Source organism: Octopus bimaculoides, chromosome 8 (assembly GCF_046866305.1).
Source record: "Octopus bimaculoides isolate indiv1 chromosome 8, ASM4686630v1, whole genome shotgun sequence".
In the NCBI taxonomy this organism is placed as follows: Eukaryota; Metazoa; Mollusca; class Cephalopoda; order Octopoda; family Octopodidae; genus Octopus; species Octopus bimaculoides.
The window spans coordinates 14826465-14849822 of record NC_142935.1 but is presented as its reverse complement, the minus strand read 5'-3'; the positions used below and the strand labels follow the sequence as shown (position 1 = coordinate 14849822).

At 32.5% G+C, this 23358-nt stretch overlaps 1 protein-coding gene across 6 annotated transcripts in view; it reads left to right on the top strand.

Annotated features, from left to right (window-relative positions):
* The window catches only part of LOC106879192 (trafficking protein particle complex subunit 13), a 274417-nt gene that overhangs the window by 199505 nt on the left and 51554 nt on the right, over positions 1–23358 (top strand). For all 6 annotated transcript variants that reach the window (XM_014928647.3, XM_089356112.1, XM_089356113.1 and 3 more), the window contains 2 exons: positions 1934–2102; positions 16424–16508. In XM_014928647.3, the coding sequence (XP_014784133.1) occupies positions 1934–2102; positions 16424–16508 (254 nt within the window). The remainder of the gene's footprint in view (positions 1–1933; positions 2103–16423; positions 16509–23358) is intronic.

Genomic DNA, 23358 nt, shown 5'->3' with positions numbered 1-23358 from the left:
TTTTGTTGCTGTTTTTTTTTATTTAAAAATAAACATGCACTTCAAATAAGTGAAAAAGAAGAATATTTTCCATTATATGTGTGTATTGATTTCTTTTCTTTTTTTTCTTTGGATTAACTAATAAAATAGGTTATAAATGGCAAGTTCTGGTAATTCATTCTAACAGAAAGAAAAACTGATTAGTTTCGCTAATAATGGTAGCTAATCAATATTTTTTAATCATTAGCTCTTTGGTATGTGTGCCAGAACTGGAATCATTACAGAACACTTATGTTTTCTTGCCCAATAAGTAATCATCACATATATTTCTTTTCCTTTTAATGAATGCAGGTGTTTATTGTATTTATTTTTGCTGCAAGCTTAAAACTTCATATAAAAACATTGTAATCTAAAATATGAATGTAATAATGTTGCTAGGACGTTAAGTTTAGGAAAAATGATAATCATCTCACATCATTTGGGAACTGAAGCATCATCTTACTGAAGTTAATAGTACTTCATATTAACATCTGGTAAAAGCATCTATAGTTAATGTCAAATTGTAAAAGATAAGTTTTCAAGAGCAGGACTTTATTGGTATGTGATGTTGCCAAATTTTTCCTTTTATCATATGTTTATGTAAAATAAAACTCAACTTGTAAGTTATACAGTTATGTTCAAGTGTTATATTTATAAATAGTTTCAAACAATTTGTGTTATTCACAGGATATTAAATAGGGTTTATTCTCTATATCTTGTAGCAGCTCTTTTGCTCTATTACCATGAATTGTATAATCAAATATAGCAAAATATCAGTAAAGGACTGGTTTATTTGATTGTCTTATATTGATCAATGTAGTGCTAGTATAAATAAATATAGTTGTCAGCAGACATTCGAAATGGCAGCTTCCACTGAATCCAACATGTCAAGCATTATTAACCTTTCAGCATTTAAACTGGCCATATCCAACCAAAATATTCTACCTGTTTTATGTTCAAACCAACTAGATTCTGCCTCTCACACCTAACCTACAATGTCATTTCCAAAAATAAACAACTATATTGAAATCTCAAAGCTGTGAAATAATGCATGTTTAATTCAAAACAATATGAATAAATAAGCATTACATTTGACAAAATAATCTGAATGCTAAAAGGCTAAAGGGTTAAGTTACTACAAATGAGCCTTTTTTATCATTTTTATTTTTCTTTTAGCTAGCAGGTTATGATATAATGTCAGGAAGACTCGGCGATTATTTCTAACAGATCATGCAACAGTGTAAAAGTTCTCTTATTAGGCCATCTCATCCCATCTCTCTCTCTCTCTCTCCCCTGCCTCTCCAATGTGTGAAATATTTAAGAGCCAATGAAATTGCATTTGGTAAACGCTATCATTGTAGACTCAATAATTTGCTCCGAAACAAATTCGGTAGCAAAATGTTTTTATACCATAAAATAATTATTCTAGCATTCTTCTGTTCTAGAGTTGGAAATTTTACTCATTAGCTTTTTTTTTTTCTTCTTTTTATTCCATGAATTCACAATAATGCATTGCTTTTTTCTCATTTCAAATCATAATTCCATATTATTAAGGCATCTTTGTTAAAGCAATTTGTGTATAGGGTTGGTGCAATTATAACTTGGTAAGTCACATATAATATCCCAACTGTGGCAATCTTTGTAACCATGTATTTATGCTTTGAGATGATGACATTATATTTAATTTCTCCTTACAGTGAAGGTGGAGAAATTGCACTCTGGCAACCTTTACCAACCTTCTCAGTTGTTCAGCACCTCAACTTCTCAGTTAATAATGAAAATATTTCTTTCATCTAGCTTCACAGAACCAACTATTTCATTTGATATTTAGTGACTTTAATTTAATTGCTACTTCATTTACTAATGTATTATTTTGGACTGCTTTATAATTGTTTTCCTTTCTTTTGTTTTTTAGTGATGCGGCTGACCAAGCCATCACTGATGCCTTTCCATCCTCTAATATGTGATAAAAGGGATCTCTCAGGCGCCATCTACCAACAAATGGATTTAGATGACTTATCAAAACCAAGTGGTGTGGACTATTTTGGTGTCGGAGATCTCCTAACACTTCCTCAAAATTTTGGGTAAGATTATTAGATAGTTCTATATTTAGATGTTGCCTTAGCTAATATAAGATTATCATCATTATCATCATCATTATTATCACCACCAAATCACACCATTATCATCATCATCAACATGAACAATATTTGGATGTCAATTTTCTGTGCTGGCTTACTTTGACCAAATATGCAAAAATATCATTTTAGTGTATCACTGTTCAATGCTATTTCTTCCATGACAACCTAATGTTCTTATAGCAGCTTCATCTCACTAAATCTCTTTGTTCCTTTTTTTTTTTCTTTTTTTTTTTTTGGCAAGTGTTGGCTACTTACTTACCAATTACTTTAATTTTACCCAATGTAAATCAGCCATTTTTCAACATATATTGAAGTTAATAATGACTAGACATCTACATGGTTGCTTAACTTGATATATGTAACTGTCAAATACTCCCTCAAAAACACCTAACTATTCCTGTTTAAAAATGGAAACTAAATTTTGAAATGCCTGAATCTGAAAACAGTTTACCCCACATTTAAGACAATGACCATAAGCCTGGTCAATTAAAGTCAATAGCACCTGATCAGTAACAGTAACTAATCTTTCTTGTCATCATTTTAGCATCTACTCTTCCATGCTTGCATGAGTTGGAGAGAGTTTAATGAGGCAAATTTTCTACAGAAAGATACCTTTCCTATCACCACTCCTCATCAGCTTCCAAGCAAAATATTTCTCCTTAACCAGACATGTTTTCACAAAACATTGGTAATTAATGACACTGCTTGTATGACAATGTCAGTACAAGGAGAAGCAAACATATACACACTCATACAAACACACACATGATAGTCTTCTTTCAGTTTCCACTCTACCAAATCCACTCACAAGGCTTTGGTCAGCCCAGGGCAGTAGTAGAAGATACCTACACAAGGTGCTTCACAATGGGGACTGAACCCAAATCCATGTGGTTAACTAATGTAATTGTATTTTATATGTAAAATAATGTGTGGCTAGTTTGTTTTAAACTCAACTTATATTTCTACCTAATATCACGAACTAAATAAATAAATTCAATTTAGAAAATGTGTGCTTTAATTATCTTGTATTAAAATAACGCTATTTTCTAGCAAGTGAATATTTCCATAGCAATGTGTCAGCTTGATGTTCTGCTTTCAATTCTTTCATTTTAATGACTTCTGTTTTTTAAGTTCAATTAAAGGCTTTGAAAAGGTTAAAAATAAAGAAGCATATTTTAAAAAGGAAGTTCTAGAATGAGTCAGTCTTGGAAGGGAAAAAAGAGTTGTGCATGTTGTTTAGTGCAAAGACCAAAGAAAGGAATTCATTAAAATGTAGAGAAGTAGAAAATAGAGTCTACAAGTAATTCCTCTGTGAGTTGAACATAGCATCTTCAGTTAATCCCTTGAGTGATCCTTTTAATTTCATAAGCAGATTCTTTTCATATCTAAAAATATGTATTTTAACCCTGAGCAATTATCAACTAAACCCAAAGGCATACTACTATGTAATACTTCTCCCATATGTGGATTACTATGTCTATCTCTTTTAGTTTCATGTGTGTGATCTAAAATTCAATTTTCTAAAAGGAAAATCAACTATTCCAAATTTTTTCCAGTTTGATGATCTTCCATCAAACTGCATTCTCATTTCACAACTTTTACTATTAGCAAAAAATAGTAGAACACATCTGCTGTGCTTCGGAATTTTCTCTGTGCTATAATTAAACTCTGTCTCATTTACTTTTCTCCCTCTCTCTTCCTGCCAACACCAATATTAAACCTTGTGCTTTAGATCCTGTATCAAACACTTCCTTAGACCTTTATCCTTACAATTGCATTTGTTTATGTTGTTCTGTTACAATTATTGTTACAGTATGAATATATTGTTTATGCATCGTATTATAAACAGCTTGAGTAATTTTGTAACTACTCTCGTAATGCAAATTTGTTGGCAGTACTATGTCTCTAATCTCACTATCCTAGACAGAGCTAACTCCACATGCATTGAAAAGAAGACCCTTAAGGCTCAGATCAGATTAACATGCCATATAATGTGTATAGCTCAGTCCAGGACACTGCAGCTGCTGTTCTGCAAAGAGTGGGAGCAGGGTAGTTATGCTCAAGGTCTCCCATATAAGAAGTAAAAGGACAACCTTTAGTCCAACCTGGAGTGGGCCAAACTGTACTTATATGAACTTAATGAACACAATGTATGTGGTGCTACTGATGCTCAAAAGCAAGGAGCAACTTTCAAGCTAAGTGCTGCTTGCAGTACCTTAAGGCAAGTGAGCTATGAAGAACATAAAAAGTTGTCTATTCTTGCCCCATGTCCACTGGTAGCCATATCTATCTACATCCCTGACTCATGCCATATTTGCACATCACAGTAGTCATATGTGACTTTGACAGCACAACACTTCACCTTCCTCGCACTGTGAGAGACTACCCACATATCATTGATAACAAAGATATATCACTTGCATTATATGAATAATTTATGATACCCTGGTGCATTTTAAAAATGCATAAATGATAAAAATACTTCACAGTTCTACCTCTCTCTAAACCATCAATGAGGGGCTCAAGTTAAACATTCCCATGTATTGTCTTTCTACACTGTGAGAATCCAAACGGTGAGTAGCAACAAGAATTTTGGCAAAATATTCTGATGATGTGGACCTCCAGTGAGTGGAGCTACATTTCAGAAAGAAATTGGATGCTTAACTAATCTACAGAAAAGGTTTGATTCACCTTCCTCAGCAAAAGAATTGATTCCAGTATCAGCCATCTGTGAATTAACCAAGTGAAATATGTACTTCATACTTCTACCTCTTTGATGACAATCAATAAGGTCAACTCAGTCAATGAGAGAACCTCTACGTGGTCACTCAACTTAGTAGTAATAGCAGCTAAGCTTTTCTTGAATTATTTATTCCTGGGAAAAATTATAATGGTCATGGCTGGAATGCCTTTTATAATAAATTTGCTCATTTAGACAATCCTTTTTACCATAGGCACAAGACCTGAAATTGGAGGAAGGGAGCTAGTTGACGGCATCAAATCCAGTGCTCAACTGGTACTTATTTCAACACTGAAATAACAAAAGGCAAAGTCTACCTTGGCAGAATTTGAACTCAAAATGTAATGGCAGACAAAATGAAAATCATTTTGTCCAGTGTGCTAATGATTCTGCCAGCTTGCCACCTTGATGATGATGATGATGATGACATTCAGTCTGACAATAAGAATTCAGGGATTTCCATTATTAAAAAGTGTTTTTCCTGCAATTCTGCTCTTATAATTTCCTTGATTATTTGTCTTCTGCATTCAGCATGACTACTTTGTTTCACTTATAAATGAATAGCTTTATCTTAATTGTAAACATCAATATATTTATAATTTTGTATCAATATTTGATGTAATCTAACAACTTCTCCACCTGTTTGAACAAGTGTTAATTAATCTTGTATGTTTTTAATTTGTTTTTATAATGTCAGCTTTGTTTTCATATGTATGTGAGTTTTATCAATTTAAAATGAGCTCTTGAATATTCAAGTTTGGAAGAGTGTGTAAGCCATAATGAAAACACTTGGTTGTCTGGAACAAACACAGATATTGAAGTTCATATAAGACAACAGCATAGCAAATATACACTTTCTGAATAGAATTGATGAATATATACAGCACAGTGCTTCATTTGCTACTTCAGAGTGTGTGTGTGTGTGTGTTTGTATATGGTTACACATTATAATTCTCCTGAACAATTGATAAGATACATTGTACAGACATTATATAAAAACATCCTTTGTTATTATAACCAGGTACAGGGCAGTGAACTGGCAGAATCATTAGAAAGCTCGACAAACTGTCTATCGCCATTTTGTCTGTCTATATTCTGAGATTGCCGACTTTGCCTTTCATCCTTTCAGGATCAATAAAATAAGTACCAGTTGATCATGGGTTGATCTAGTTGACTTACCCCCATGCCCCAAAAATTGCTTTCATTGTGCTAAAATTTGAAATCTTTGTTATAACTTGGTTTAAAATAGGCACTTGATTATATTATTAACTAAAATTATAATGTTAACAAGTTCTTTTAAATAAAATTGTCATAATTGGATTTTAGCAATTATAAAGGAAATATGAAATAGCAGAATCAGTTGAGCATAAACAGAAGAGTCTGTGGTATTTGTTTATATCCCAAGTTCAAATCCTGCTATTCCAAAGTCGTTCAAATGAGCAACAGTCTATAAATACTGGGATCAATGCAATTGACGATACCCTTGAAATTGGTATGCTAGCAGATCCATAGTCCAATGACCAAAGCTGAATAAAGCAATTTCATATCTGCATCCTAATAAAGATAGCTGAGATTTCATTTGATTAATCAGTCTAAAATTTACATTTGATTTTCTTCGGATAGAATCTATGCAAATATGAGGTCTAAACAAGATGTAATCCAGTCACTGAAAGCAAAAATAAAGCTACACAGCAAATGATGTGTATTTCTCACAAACAAAACATTTTGGGTGTAGCGAAGTCTGAGCACATATGATAATGTTCAATAAGTCTGGGCCCTAATATATATCATCATTATCATTGTTTTAACATTTACCTATCAATGCTAGGATAGGTCAGACAGAATTTTATTGAGGTAGGTTTTTATACAGCTGGATACTCTTCCTATTACTAACCCTTACCTTTTCCCAGATAAGGTAATATTTCCCCATAGCCAGATATGTTTTTTTTTTTTAGAACACTAAAAATATAGCTGTATGATGATGATGCTTGTTTGTAACCATCACATGATGTCAAGACAACAATACATATATGCACTCACATATACATACATACATACATACATGTGTGTGTGTGTGTGTGTGTGTGTATGATGGGTTTTATCCAGTATCTCTCTGACAAATCCACTAACAGGGTATAGTAGAAGACACTTAGCCAAGGTGCCATACAGTGGGACTGAACCCAAGACTGCATAGTTAAGAACTAAGCTTTCTAAACACACAATACACGCACGCACGCACGCATGCACGCACGCGTGAATATATGTCTGTCCATATGTAACATAATTATTTAATACACTCCTCATTTACTTCCTAACACGAACTTGTCTTTGTTGCTCTAACTTCTTTTTTATTCATTAAAGTTTTCAGTCATGTTTTAATATGTTTATTGGTAACATGGCTTATAAATGTCTCAAATGGATTGCGCATTAAGCATTCTTTCATTCCTGGATCTACTGTTTAACATCTACCTCTTTGCCAACATTAATATCAGTTTACCCCCTTACAATTAGGTGATGATATATGAGTAATGTAAATATAAATGTTCTTAGTTCCAGTTTCATGTAATGAAGCAGATCAAATACAACTTCTTTTGGATGGAACATCTTTTGGATATTATTGCTGAAAATATTTCCAGATGATCTAGCATCCATTTCTGGCAGCTAGGTAAACTGAAGCAATGCAAAATATGTCATTCTTCTCTGAGTTGAAGCACTGACAGTCAATTTGAAGTCATGACCTATGAGTAGGAAAGAAATACTGCACCTTATCCATTTGCTCATCTCACTTTTGTATTGTATAATGTGCTATACATTAGAACAGAGTTCAGTAACTTTTTGTAATGATCCAATGTGCAGTTAAGAAGCTCACTTTGCAACCATGTAGTTTCAGGTTCAGTCTCACTGCATGGCACCTTGGGCAAATGTCTTCTTCTAAAGCCCTGGGCTGATCATTGCCTTGTGAGTGAATTTTGTAGATGGAAACTATATGGAAGCCTGTCATATATATAAATATGATTTTGTATGTGTGTCTTTGTATCCATATTTATCACTCCACCCCCACCACTTGAAAACTGGTGTTGGTTTCTTTATATCCATGTAACCTGTGGTTTATCAAAAGAGACCAATAGAATCAGTACTAGACTTTTTAAAAAATCATAAGTGCTAGGTGGGGAGGGATGACATTTGTTTCACTAAAACCATTCAAGGTGCTCTCCCGGCATGGCCACAGTAAAATAATTGAAACAAGTAAGATTTTAAAAAATGAAAAATTTGCCCATATTATAATGTATCTTACGCTGAAAAATATTCCTGAGTATCCCCCTCGCCATTCCTATCGCTGGCATTGCTTAGTATGCAATAATTAAACAAATCACCTATTTAAAGGCCTTCATTCAATGATTCACAAATACATTAAATTTGAAAAATTGTTTATAGAAGCTCTGAGGCCCCTAGTGAACACCTCAGTGGTCCACCTGTAGCTGACTACTACCTTAAAGTTTAATAAACAACCAGTTGTAGTGTTTGGGCCATTACTTCTACATTTCAGCCACTCTGCCAACTTGTCTCACTTTTATAATGTTATTTATCTGTTTGAAATACAAACAACTAGAAAATAAATTTGAACTAGCTAACAGAATTTATTAATTATGCTACAATAAATTGAACCTAATAATTAAATATGATAATAAATTAGACTTCAATCACAAACTCTAGCAAATTCAATGTGGATCTTTAATGATCTTCATGTGATAACAGATTGAAAATCCTTAGTAATGTTGAGTAACTTTTGTAACTTTTCTCCAATTTACATAACCCTCTCTGAAGTATGATTTCATAAAATTATAGATCTTGAATTATTTTGGAAAAGATACTTATTTTTCTTCTTTTATTTTGTTTATAATTATCAAAGGAACAATGACTTACTTAGTGGATCTTTTATTAGAGAAAGAAAATGTTCTCTCTTTCTCTCTCTCTCTTTCATATATATATATATATATATATATATATATATATATATATATATACACACACATACACAGTGGTGTCAAGAGTATACTACTAATTAAATGTTATTTCTGCTTATTTAATCATTACTTAAGTTTCAAATTGTATGTAGATAACTTTTTTACTCTTAAATTATGTATGTTTAAACATGAAAATTTTAATTAGCATACTACAATTATCGACAACATTAATAAAGCTACAAAAATCAACAACACTCACTTGAGGAATTTTTTGGAAAAGTATATAAATTAGTATTCACTATTATACTCTTTAGTGAGGTGGTGAGCTAGCAGAATTATAAGCATATCAAGCAAAATGCTTAGCGGCATTTTGTCTGTCTTTGTGTTCTGAGTTCAAATTCTGTCAAGGTTGATTTTTTTGCCTTTCATCCTTTCAAGGTCAATAAAATAAATACCAAGTGATGGAATTGACTTAATCTCTCCCCCAAACTTGCTGGCCATGTACCAAAATTTAAAACCGATATTATACTTTTTAGCAAGACTAACTATTAATAACTATTTGATTATATCATCCTAAGACCTGTTGTCATGGATAAATGAAAAAGCTTATCAATGATGTAATCAAAAATTGTGACATGAAATTTTGGAGTCATAGTTACTGGAGATGGATGCTTACTGACTGCTTCTCACCATGCTATAGATTTTTTTAAGGAAATGGGTGACTTTTAAGGTTATCTTCATTCAGGGCAGCTGCAAAAAAATCACTACATTCACCATTTGGTGATGAAGGACTCCAAAAAGATTGTATTGGTGTATTTTGAATAACATTCAGCAGAAATACTATACAAAGTGGTGTCACTACCATCAAAACTGACTAAAGTAATTTGGGCTTGCATGACCTGTTGCAATAAAAACTATACATTTCTCTGAAAAACTAAAAATCTATCATGCTTACATTCAGTTCATTCAAGTGCATAAGAAATGGATGTTGTCAGTCTGGTCAAAAAATTTGTATAGAAATTTAATTTGTTTGGCTCTGACAGGCAAATATGTACATCCATTGTATAGCAGAAAAATGTCACTCAAACTAAATCCAACTCTTAAGCAATGTTTGGAGTTGCATGTCTGGATTAGAGATTGGTTTCATATGTCCAAAAGCATCATTATGTTTGTATGTCTACACACACACACATATGTCTGTTCTCTAGCATTCAGATTGTGTATAAGCTAATAGTTTAAAGTGAGTGATTTATCCTTTTTTTTTTCTTGCAATCATTGTGACCTAAAAAAATTTACTTTTATAATGTTTATAGTCAAAATACCATCTCCTTAAATAAAAGAAAAAAACGTTTTAAATACTAGAAAATAATAGATATCGAAATGTAGTTTCAGAAACCTGGTTGAACAAAAAGGACATAGAATCCATTTAGAGATAACATTGAACAGATAAGCTTCCATAGTTGTACACAAGGCAAAAACACATAAAAATACAAAAACCCATGGTTTATTATTAAACAGGTAGTTGTTTCATAAAGGGTCAATAAAAATGATGAAAAATTATAAAAATAATTTTCTGCTAAGCTTCAGCAAATTTATTTCAGTTGCTTTTTGTTTCTTGTTGAAGCCTGTATTTCAAAATAATTTGCCATATCAAGATACAATATGGTGATCAGTGTGGAAAGAGAGTTTGCTGTAACTAATTCAAGAGAAACTTCATTGGTATTGAGATATTGACTGTATGAAAACTTATTCAATAACCCTATATAATAACTGTAGTAATTTCATTGTCTTAGATTGAGTTGGAAATTATGAGTCGTTATTATGGTTTGATGCTCATATATTCATTAATATACAATAACAATGTTGATGATCTAATCAACTTTCATTGCTCTATAAATAGATCATGACTATAGAAATACTGCAGTTTACTTCTGCATATATACAGCATGTTGTTATAAATATATGTTCCTAGACCACTTCAAGCAGCCATTAACAGAAAAGCATTGCACTATGCTGTGCCAAGAATCTCTCCCCCATTAGCTTTTGTAGGTCCTCAATTTCATGTTGGTGTATGTGTTCGCCAATAACATCAGTTTAGTTAAGTGGTCTTTGTCCCCTGTTAGGGTTCAAAAGTCTCCAAAATATAACATTCGGTTGGCCTGATGTTCAGCCTGGTTGCTGTGGCCAGCAAAACATACTTTTATTAAGTAACAATAGTGGAGATAGGTGGAATGGGTCCATAATTTCTTCTAGGGTCCTGAATTCATGCCATTTGATGTCTTGGGCTGTCATAATAAGTCTTGTTATGTGTACTATCTTAGTCTCATGTATTTACCACTATAATCCCTCAATAACATAACACTATTACATATTCCACATATAACTACTCCCCATATCATCCACCATGCTTTTATATCCTATTAGCTGCCACAGTCTTAAATACCCAGTTTCCATTAACACACCTATTTCTACTTAATGCTAATAATGTAGAACATATACAGTGACTATGTAACATTTGAATTCTCATACAAAAGCTTATTTATATTTTCCATTTTGAGAAATTGTGAAAAAGAATATTTAATTGTCCAAATATTGCTCACCTCTGCTTATTGGCTACTTCTAATCATAATTATCATCATGGACGTCAATTTTTTCTAGCTTTATTTTTTCTTTATTATAATAAATTATTATGAATTATTATCCTCTTAAATTATTTATCATTTTCTGTCATTTTTTTAAAGTCTATCAAATTTCTGTTGTACTTTTATTGGTATTCTGCCAACATCCTCTGATTTCAGTGTGTCTAAAAATAACCTTGTTGCCACAAAGATATCTGTTAAATTTTCTAAAATTCTTTATTGCATCATTCCTAGGAATAATGTTAGCATTTCTGTCTGATTGATTCTAAAACCATTGTTAGAAATCAATTGATAATCCTTGTTTTGAGAGCTGGCAACTAGTTACTGCCAGTATGCTTTTGACAGAACTTTGAACTTTAATCCTTTCAGTTTGGATCCTCAATAAAATTCTATCATAAAAGCTTCGCAATGTTAATTTTTGCTATGATTGATTTTATTCAGTAGCTTTACTAATTCTCCTATTTTTGCAACAGACCATTTGATATAGAATTCCAAAATTCTCTTATATGTTATTAAATATTAGATTAAAAATGATATGTTTGGAAGTTATCACTTTTTTTATTTATTATTTTTTTCCTTTTGAAAGCAGTATATGTAATATCTGCATAAAAATATCTCATAGGAATGGACTAAGAATATTGTTACTTGTTGAGTGGATACAGTTGAGCAACATTTCAGTTATGTATTTTATTAACCCTATATCTGACTATCCAAAATAAATCTTCATAATACTCAAACTGCATCTTAATTATGTATATCATTTACTTTTATTACGTATATATAACTTTTACTACATTAATTTGTTGACATAATTTAATTTTGTTAAAGTTATATAATCCATAATTTCATCGTGAATCAAATCTCTACAAAATATTGGCTATTACCCAATTCTGTTGCTACGCAGCAACAGAAGTTAGGTTAAATTATGCATTTAACTTGTTGCTGTGTCAAAAGTTAGGATATGGGGGACAAACTTTTACCCTAATCTTTACTAGAAATTATAAGTGGAAAGTTCTTTATCATTTGCCATTTTTCTTTCTAAATATCAGCATATTATAAACATTTTAATTTATTTCATGTTGCTATGGATCAACTGAGTTTAAAAACTGGACATAAGATCTTAGCTATCTATAGTCATCTTTTGTTAGCTTCAGCTTTCTTATATCAAGTTTATGCTAAAATCTCTCTCTTTTTCTCTCTCTCCTCCCCCCCCCTCTCTCTCTCCACCTGATGCCTCTCTGGTTTTTAGCTGCTTTCTAAGCTTGACTAAACTCAGTCAATCCTTCAGATTTACATTGCACATCCTGCAGATTATAGTAATCTGATTCCACTTCAGCCTCAACAAGTCTTTTGTTGTATAATTTCACTATGGTAAGATGGTATATTATAGCATCAAATACATGATTCTTGACTCATGCAATTGTTCTTTTCTAAATATTGAGAATTTTTCTTTGTTTTGCTTTTTGTTCAATGTTTTTTTTTTTGCTTTGCCTTTTTATTTTAAATAAAATGGACGTTTTTCTTTTCTACTTCACATGACATCAGTTAAAAGGTGTCTCCTTCCAACACTAATTAGGTTACATACTGGATAACAAATCAGCTATTACAATTCATTATCTTAATCCTGACAAAACACACACACACACACATCAATAAGCATGTGTGTGCACATGCTGTGTTTGTAGTTGGTTCATTGAAATTGTTCACTCATAGGAAATAAACTCATTGCATTCAATTTTGCTGTACAAAACAAACATCAGCTTTGTAAAAGGTAAATTTAAAAATAAACTTAACACTTCTATCTTAAGTCCTGCTTTGCAAAAAAAAAAAACTATCAGCTAAGAATGATTCACTTTTATTTCAAAGTGCTCCATATGCTCCATTTTCATAGTGTACTCCAAGGAAGACAATGCTGCTGTGTTTAGCATAAACCAAAAATATGACATATCTGTTCCATACATTAACATCTGATCATATTTGCTTTGCAACCACGTGGATTTGGGTTCAGTCCAACTGTGTGGTACCTTAAATAAGTGTCTCATATTGTAGTCCCAGGCCAACCAATGCCTTGTTAGGGAATTTGGTAAATGAAAACTGTGTGGAAGCCCATCATATATATGTGTGTGTATGTATGTGTATGTGTCTGTGTTTGTCCTCACCACCACTTAGCAATCAGTGTAAGTTTGTTTACATGCCCATAACTTAGAAGTTGCCAAAAGAGATTGATAGAATAAGTAGGAGACTTAAAAATAAGTACTGAGATCAATTTGTTCACTAAACCCTTGAAGGTGGTGCCCCAGCATCGCCACAATCCAATGACTGAAACAAATAAGAGATAAAAGATTCCATTCCATAGTTATATTCAAGAATCTTACATTAATCAAAAAGCAGCTCATAGTTTGAGTAATAGTTTATGTTATTACATTGTTCTATACTTTTGCTGTCACTTTCTTCATTATCGTTGTTTAATGTTCACTTTCTGTGCTGGTATGGGTAGGATGACTCATTATTGTCTAGTTCTCACTCAGAGTTACTACCCTCCCAGAGGATCATGTCTCACTCACTATGGTTGGATGCTGCTCTTCCTATCATCAACGACTCTACAGTGCACTGGATGCATTTTATTTTGGCACCAGCTCTAGTGAAGTTGATTTTTACCTTGTAAGATAAAAAAGTCCTTGCTGCTCTGTTTGTTCACTCAAGGCAATATGACCAAGAAGATAAACAGCTGAGAGATTGCTGACAGAAGAACCAGAATAGGTGGGTGAAGGGAACAAAAGTATGATGGTAGAAACAGTGATTGAGATGAGAGGGTGGTAGAAGGAAAAGAGAGTGATGGTTAGTAATTATGGTAGATGGAGGAAGTCAATAACAAATATCTTGAGGAGAGAGAGTAATGATTAGCAGTATAGAAAGGGTGATGATAATGAGTGTTGCATACAAGCATTTCTGGTGCAATCCTTTACACATAGGCTTTGTGATGGACGAGAAACAGTGATAAGGATGATGGTTGGAAGATGGAATACAAGCATGTCCAATACCATCCCTTGTTACATAAGCAGCATGGTGATATAATCAGGAGAGACTTATTTTTATTACAGCAGTAAGATTGTACGTGAATAGAAGAGAGAGAGTAGAGGAGATTAGTGATAGAGAGATGGAAGGAATCAAGGAGGCAGAGTAAACTGCTGTTGAGGACTTTACAGAGGTAGATTGGGCAAGAGACCAAAATGTAATTCATTACCATCATCATCCTCATTTTAACATTTTCTTTTCCTTGTTCACATGGGTTGGATAGAATTTGTTGTGGCAGATTTTCTAGTTTGATGCCCTTCCTGTTTCCAACCCTCACCTGTTTCCAAGTAAGAAAATGTTTTTGTATGACTAGACATATTTTCACAGAAGATTGGAAACAAAGGGCACCACTTGCATGATGGTGACACTATCTTATGACTATCATGCAATATCAAGACAAGGAGACAGTGACACACACAGCATTTTCTTGTCTCCATCTATCAAATTCACTCACAAGGCTTTGGTCAGCCTGGGGTTATAGTAGAAGACACCTGCCCAAGGTACTATGCAGTGGGACTGAACTTAAAATCATGTGGTTGTGAAGCAAACTTCATACTACACAATCACCATCTTCCATCACTACTACTATTTTCAACATTCATTTTGCTATGCTTGCATAGGTGGGAAGATCTCCAGCACTGCATATTGATAGGCATCTTGGTTTTCTTTTTTGTCATCTCTGCAAGATTCAGGGTCCTAAGATCAGCCTTCACCACTTCATCCACTTTCCACTAGTTCTATCCACTTTAGGTGGCCTGCACTTCTTTATACAGCTGTCAACCACTATATGCATCACATGCCCATATCAACATAGTGTTTTCTCTGGCACACTCTATTTCATTCCTTTTAAATTCAGTTTTTCTCTCAGCTTGTTTGTACTCTGTTGTTCATGCACACTAACATTTACACAGCCAGTGAAGCATACTCACTTTATTTCTTTCTAGTCTTTATAAATCCTCTGCATGCAAGGCCCACAGCCCACTAACATGCAGCAAAACTAAACTATACAAATATCATTTCAGTTATATTATTAAAAAAAAATGAAGCTTTTGCTTGTCATAAAATCTTCTTCATAAACATTATTTGCACCTTTTGATTTTAAGATTATTGGATTGTTGTAATTCCATAAAAAAGATGGTGATAGAATAATGATATTCTCCAATATCATTCTTTTACACAGATTTAGCAAAACTCTTTGTTCCCACTAAATTTACTATTTTAAAATTGTCGTTGAAAAAATTATATCATTTTATTTAAAAAATCATTTTCTGCTTATTTTCTGGTGTTAATTTGGGATTATTCCATAAAATTTTCTACATACAGAACATACTGTCTTTGTTCAGACTGGGCTTATCATTACATTTCTACTCTAATTTCTAATTTTATTAAATTAATATTTTACCAGTCTATCCTCTTTGGGACAATCTTTTGCAGAGAAACAACCAAACAATATTTCTGGTGTGTTTTTTTTTTTATATTATTGTCACAAAGAGGTGAAAGACAATCTCTGGGATTTGAACTTAGAATGTTGAAAGTTGGAACCAAATACTGCAAAGTATTTAGTTTCACTTCTATTTTTTCTATTTTTGTTGAGTTGAATCTATGAACCAATTCTTCTGTTATTTATTCACTTTAAAGAATTCTAGCAGATTAACTATATTTCTGATTTGAGCTCACTTTACACCTATCTAAGATTAGCAATTTGTTCTGTTTTTGCAACATTGCATAAAAAGTTCCATGAAGCTAGATTAACAATTCTTTCCAAACCAACAAGATTTTTTTAAAATATAAATGTTTGAATATTTTGATTCAAACCATTTATGTGTTTATTGTATTCACTTTCAGTAATATCTTCCTTGGTGAAACATTCTCCAGTTATATCAGTGTCCATAATGATAGCACACAGCTTTGTCGAGATATAGCAGTAAAGGTCAGTATACTTTACAGTGAAAATCTTTTCTTTTTTTGTCATATATTATCTTTTAACAACAGGTTACTAAGTGCAGCAAAATGAAAAAAAACAAACTGTAACAATCCCAAATTCATAGACAATTTGGTCTAAATTTACACAACTAGATGGTGTAATGCTGATTTAGTTGTTGTCTTATTAAGACTGTAATTTTATTTAAATTATGTTGATTTTTATCTCTTAAGCTCTGTAATTTTGATTAATAGCATGTGCCTTCACATTTCTCAATTAAGACAGGAAGTTTCATTTTCTAGCTTTCAACTGCCTTTAGTTCAGATTCTCCTCCAGCACACATATAAATTTAGATCAGGGCCTTGTTAAGTATATGTCCTGTGGTATATGTCTGCATAGGATTTCCTCATAGTATTTCCTCATCCGACTTGAGCTTTAATTAGAAAGCTTTCAATTCTCTTAGTTCACATTGTCTGAATATATTGCTTTTTTTTTTTTTACCATTTATATACTCTAGATAGCTTACAGATAATACAGGAAAATTGCACATCAACTTTGAGTATCACTATTTTGCAATCATTCATGCTGACTATTAACATTATGTTTTGATGTGAAGTAAGCAGTGAGAGAGCCAGCTGAAATCCAGCAAGCTTTAAATATATTCAAGCTATTTGTTTTGTCATCAAGATTAATACAGATTTTTATGATGAATCTAAATTGTATGGAGGATAGAATCATTTTCAGTGGTTAATTATTCATCGTTGAGACACAATGTACCAGATTAGCGAAGAAATTCTGCCCAAAAGGTTTTGGCTATAGAAATCAAGTGATCAGTAGTGAATGCGGTATCTACTAATCTATTGTATTATTTTATATCATGTCTAAAATCTCTTCTGGTTTTATACTGCAAGTTAATTGGAATTGGATATCTGTCAAATATAGAATATATATTTGAGAACAATCCAATTAAGTCATTTGTAAGAAAATCGTTTGTATTTGCTGTTTGAGCTGTGAAAAGTATCACACTCACTTAATGTGCAGTGGCTGCCATGTGATAAAGAAAGGGCTGAATTAACTATAGTTGTTCAATCCATTCTGCTTGATATTGAAATCACAAAGCTACTTTGAAGTTAAAATCAAAGGTTGGATTTTTCCTGGATTTGACACACTGAGTTGTTGCAATAACGGCGTGAAGTAACAGCAGGCTGTTATTTCAATAGCATAGGGGAAGGGGCCACAGTAGATCAAAAAGAAACCCATTCCACCCTGGCCCCTTCTCTCATACTTTTACCTATCTTTTTCCTCTCATCCCCTGGTATTTAGTTCCCCTCCCCCCAGCATTCATAGTCTTGCAAACTGCATAACAGCCTGCTAGTGACACAAAAAAAAAGCATGCAGTCAGGTTGTAAAGTGGTTGGTATTAGGAATGACTTGTAACTATAAAAACCATGCCCAAACAGACCCTGGAGCATGATGCAATCCATGGACTCATTGAATTCTCTCAAACCATCCAATCCATGCCATCATGGGATATGGATGTTAAATGATGGTGATGATATTGTTGAAGTAATGAACTTGGCACAACCTCATATGATCAGGTTTACATGGTCTTGCCTTTGGAATCAGTGCATGTGTTTGGTGTTAGGTGTGTTGCTTGTATGTGGGTGATACTTAGCTACGAAAGATTAGGAATAAATACAGAGTGATATAATCTGTGTTGCAGTGAGCATTGTTGGAGGTGACAGCAGGTATGTAATTGATGCACAGGAGTGCAGACAGAAAACTAAACTTTCCAACATACTAGAGTTGATAGCATGAGTCAGAGAGAATTTTATCAGCATTTTATGCAACAGTACAATCTTACAAAAAGCCAGGCATGTTGAATATTTTACTGATGCAAAGTGCAACAATTGTTTTTGCCAGATTTCTCATAAGAAGGATCTACTACTGAGTGACAGCAGAGTTGGTCTGGCTTTACAAAAGGTATGCTGTTGGTTGTTAAAGAGAAAGAAGGTTTTTGATGTTGTAGAAGGTGGTTGTTAATGACTATCTCTATCACATTTGAGGTGTTGGAAGTGAGAGTAATAGGATGGTTGGTGGCAGAGTCAGAAGGTTTACCCATTCTTGGGAATGGGACATACTGTAGCATATTTTCAAAGATCAAGATAAATTCCTACAGAAAGAAAAAGAGAGGTTGAAATGTTTGGCAGTAATAGAGACTGGCACAGGAGCACATTATATGAGGGTAATAGAAGGGACACTATTAGGGTTGACAATCATGTCAGTCTGAAACAACCACAGCTGTTTTTGCACTTGCTTTGTATGTGTACATGAAAGTGGGCTTCACAGAGTACAAAGGGATTGTTTTGAAAGAGTTTTATATAATGTGTGCAGTGCAGACTTGAATCAAAAAGGAATGTGAAGACTATGCCCAAAGGGGTATTGCTTACAGGACCATCATGATTGAAAATTAAAATGAAGGAGGATTCCATAAAATTAGAACAGATCTTTTTGTAAGGGACCAAAAAAAGGTCAGGTGAAGTTTGGAATGTAGGGGTGCTTGCGGCTGTGTAATACATGGCAGCATCTTTTACCTAGCTCCACAGCTCCTACAGCAATGATTGTCTTGCAGGAGTTGTGGAGTTAGGTATAAAGATTGGATGATTTTCTACAAGCATTGTAGGCCATGTTCTTTGTCTAAACTACTACAGCACAGCTATGAGAGAACCACTCATGGAATTTGAGGTGTATGCACGATATAAGGACATGCCTAAGATAATAGCTATCTTTGATGGATCAGTACTTTTACTGTCACATATATGTGTGTGTGTGTGTATGAAATATTTGTATTGTCAAAGATAGTTATCATTGAACAGGTAGAGATCCAACTGGGCTGAGAAGTTGAAGTGCATGGTGATATGTCAATGTTTTTTACATTAGATTTATGGTTCTGCATTCAAATTCCTTCATAAATATTAAATCCACTTAATAATTCATCCTTTCAAACTTAATGAAAATCGTTCTTGTTGCTAAGAGAAATAATTATCGAAATACGACAATTGATAATCTGTTATTCTAACTAAACCATTCATTGACAGTCTAATTTGAACTGAACCATTCATTGGAATAAAATTCTACTTTGGTCAAACTGAAAAGAAAAATTACTTTAGCAGTCATGACTGTTTAGTATTTTCTTGCAGACTATGCTGAGATTTTTGTGTAAAACATCAATTATAGCTACAAATATTACTATAAATATCAATAAGATTAGAAATCAATATTAAAAATTCAAAGGAAATGGATTTCATTGTGAACTTGTATTCAATTGGTTTCTCTACAAAAATCAAAATGTCAAGATGTGGGACAACTTTATTTGTTTCTATACAATGTCATTGTTCTTTAAGTAGTGTATATAATCTATAGATTTTAATATTGTTGGCTTTATAATTCTTATGCCATTTTAAATTTAATTGTTGGCAATTTCATAATCCCTGTATTTCATCTAACAATGATGTTGTAGGCTGCAACCAATATTGACGAAGCAAATTATTTTAATCCAAAATTTAATATTTTTGTTTGGGCTTTCGTTTTGTTTTCTTTTGTAAATATATTGTTGATAAAATGCATTTTGTAAGCTTTATTTTGAAAATTGCATTCAGATTTCTTCTTTTTTACCTTCATAAAAAATAATTATTAAATTAATAACTTGCAACTATTGTTGTAGTTTAGTCTCATTGTTGAATTTATAAACAACATTTTTCTTTTTTCTTTTTTTTTTTATTCTATAATAATCTGGTAGAAATCAATTAGTTATATTGTGTGTGAAAGGTCTTCTTTAATGTCAAGTTAGATATCATTTCGACATGAATCTTCATATAGAAAATGTATTGATTAAAAAAACAATTCTGATACAGAGATAGTTTCCCTTATTTATTTCTTAGAGTTAGAAACTAATATCCTTGTTTTTGTTAGGTTTACAAATGTGTTAGCTAGCTAAGCCTATATAATTTTAATGGGCTCTTACTAAGAGGATGCATAGATAACTTGGTAAATTGTGTGGATCATTTTGATTATAATTATTGAAGAGACCTATGTAAATCATAAAGTATCAAACATTTTTCCAGAAGCTTATGCAATGGAAAGCTGCACTTATAATTTGCTGTATTTTCTCTTACTGAGAAAAAATGCACCTAACTCATCTTTTTGAATTTATCCCTTATTATTTGAAGGCTCTATTTCAAATTGTAGACGAAATTGCATTCAATATATCAAAATAGATTTAGGCTTACAGCAGAATTATGTTTTACTGGTTGAAGGTTTTAGTAAATTTGTCACTATTTTTATTGCCTTTCTCTTTCTTTCTGTCTTTATATTTTTCTTCTCATCACCCAGTCTATTCTAATATATGTATGAAATATTCCTTTTTCTAAAGCATGTGAAGAAAAATTAAACTTTGTCCAAAATAAAACACAACCTTATTTTCCCTTGCATCACATATGTGAATTCAGTGAATAAATTAGATATGGTCACTTTTTGTTTTGTATCTCCAAATAAATTACTTGAAAATCATCTTGATCTGAGGATAACACGTGACAGTCAGACAGAGAAACATAGCTCTTTATAATATAGATTTATGAAAATATGTCATATTGACTTGAAAATGTTTGCATGGATTTTACAAGTTGTATCGCTTAGATAGTAATATGAAACATACACTGATATATGTGCCAAGTAATAAGTTTCTTGATAGTTTTGAGTTTGGCTCTGTCTGATAACATTCAAATGACCCCATTTTGCTAAATACATAATTTCATTCACGGCTATATTTCTTGTGATAATTAATTTAAAAGGAGGCTTGTTTGTTAAGATAAATTCAATCATGTAACAAATACAGCAGATCAATATAGAGTTATGAAGGATTTATTTGAAATCAAAAGTCTATTATTAGAAGTATTGGATGTCTGCCATTTCAGATGAAAGAACAATTTAAGAATTGAAGTTAAATTAGAATGGAACTATTATTCTCTCTCATTAAAATAGAACACAAATTTAATAGTTAAGATTGAAATGGAATTGTGAGCAGTTATGAAAAGATATTCCAATTCCTCTGTGAAAAGCATTTTATTTCATTATTAAATTCTCTTTCACCCTGTAATCTCCCATTTTGCATATGTAATAATTTCTTTTAAGCTAATTTTATCATTATGTAAACCCGAATGTTTTTGATGATATCCATAGATTAAACTATCAGCAACCAAAATTTAATTTCACCATTGTTCATAAATATTTACACTAATCAATGTAACCAGACAGAAAAACATATTTTATTTAATCTGATAAACATACACAAAACTTCTTTCCATTTTCTCTTGTACTATATATATATATATGTGTGTGTGTGTGTGTGTGTGTGTGTGTGTGTGTGTGTGTGTGTATAGCACTGTACTTTGATATTGTCTTGACAGAGATCCTCATTGACAGGTGACTAGTATTGCCATCGTACCTACTTGAAATCTACTAATTTGGCTTGTCGAATGTTGTAATGTCACTTGGTGTAGTAATTGGCATGACTAAGCAGTTTACAGCAGACACAATGTTCCAATCCTGCTGACAATATTACAACCATTTGCAAGGTGGCGAGCTAGCAGAATCATTAGCACATCAGGTAAAATGCTTAGTGGCATTTCATCTGTCTTTACATTCTGAGTTTTAATTCTGCCAGGGTCACCTTTGCCTTTCATCTTTTGGGAGTTGATAAAATAAGTACCATTTGAACACTGGGGTTGATTTAATTGACTTCACTCCTCCCCCAAAACTGCTAGCCTTGTGCCAAAATTTGAAACCAATATTACAATATATTCCGTATATATATAGTTAACGGATCTTTTTTAAAACGGGGGCCACATTTTTCATTAACGAAACACTTTGAAACTTGGAACACTGGTAGAATGTGTCATATAAAACATCTTTTTCTCTTAGTCTTCTTTAAAAAAAAAGAAATCCATAAGTTATTCCATGTTAAAGTTGTCGTATTTCTGTAATTTCAACCAATCACTGACGTCCATTCAGCCGATATACATTAAGTGCCGACTACATAAACAAACGATTCTGAAACAATTAACCCTAACCCTAACCCTAGGGTTAGGGTTAAAGCAAATAAAACGAAGGTATGGAGATTAAATACGCTTTACATCGCTTAATCAACTAAAGGAGTAAATGTAAACAACTGAATACTTGTCAGTGATTGGTTGAAATTATCGAAATAAGACAATTTTTTACATGAAATAAATTCGAATACAAAAATATTTTTCGGTTCTATAACACAAAATAGATAAGTATACGAAGTTTGAAAGTCTTTCTGTACCAAAAACACTATGTAAAACATTAATGAAAAATGTGGCCCCCGTTTTAAAATAGATCCTAGTTAACTCCTGCAGAGGGCTAATTCCGTATATATAGCTAGCTCCAGTGAAGGGCAAATGGGCAGTGATGAGGATGGTGCAATCAGTACAGCTAGTGAAGAAATGAGAGATGCAACATTGTGAATAATAAAGGAACAGGCAAAGAGTATGATGAACATTTAAGTGAGTGGGAGCTTTTATGACTCCATTACAAATATATGCTGTATATACAAAATATTCATTATATGTGTATGTGTACACCATATACACATACGCACATATGTGTATATATATATGCATATATATACTTTTATAAATATTTGTGTGTGTGTATGATACAAAATGACTGAGAAAGTATATGGGAGGCAAGAGAAATTATGTAGGAGGGATGAACATTAGGTAAATCTGAAGAGAGATTAAAGAAAGATTGAAGGAAAAATGGCAGATTTTGATGTGAC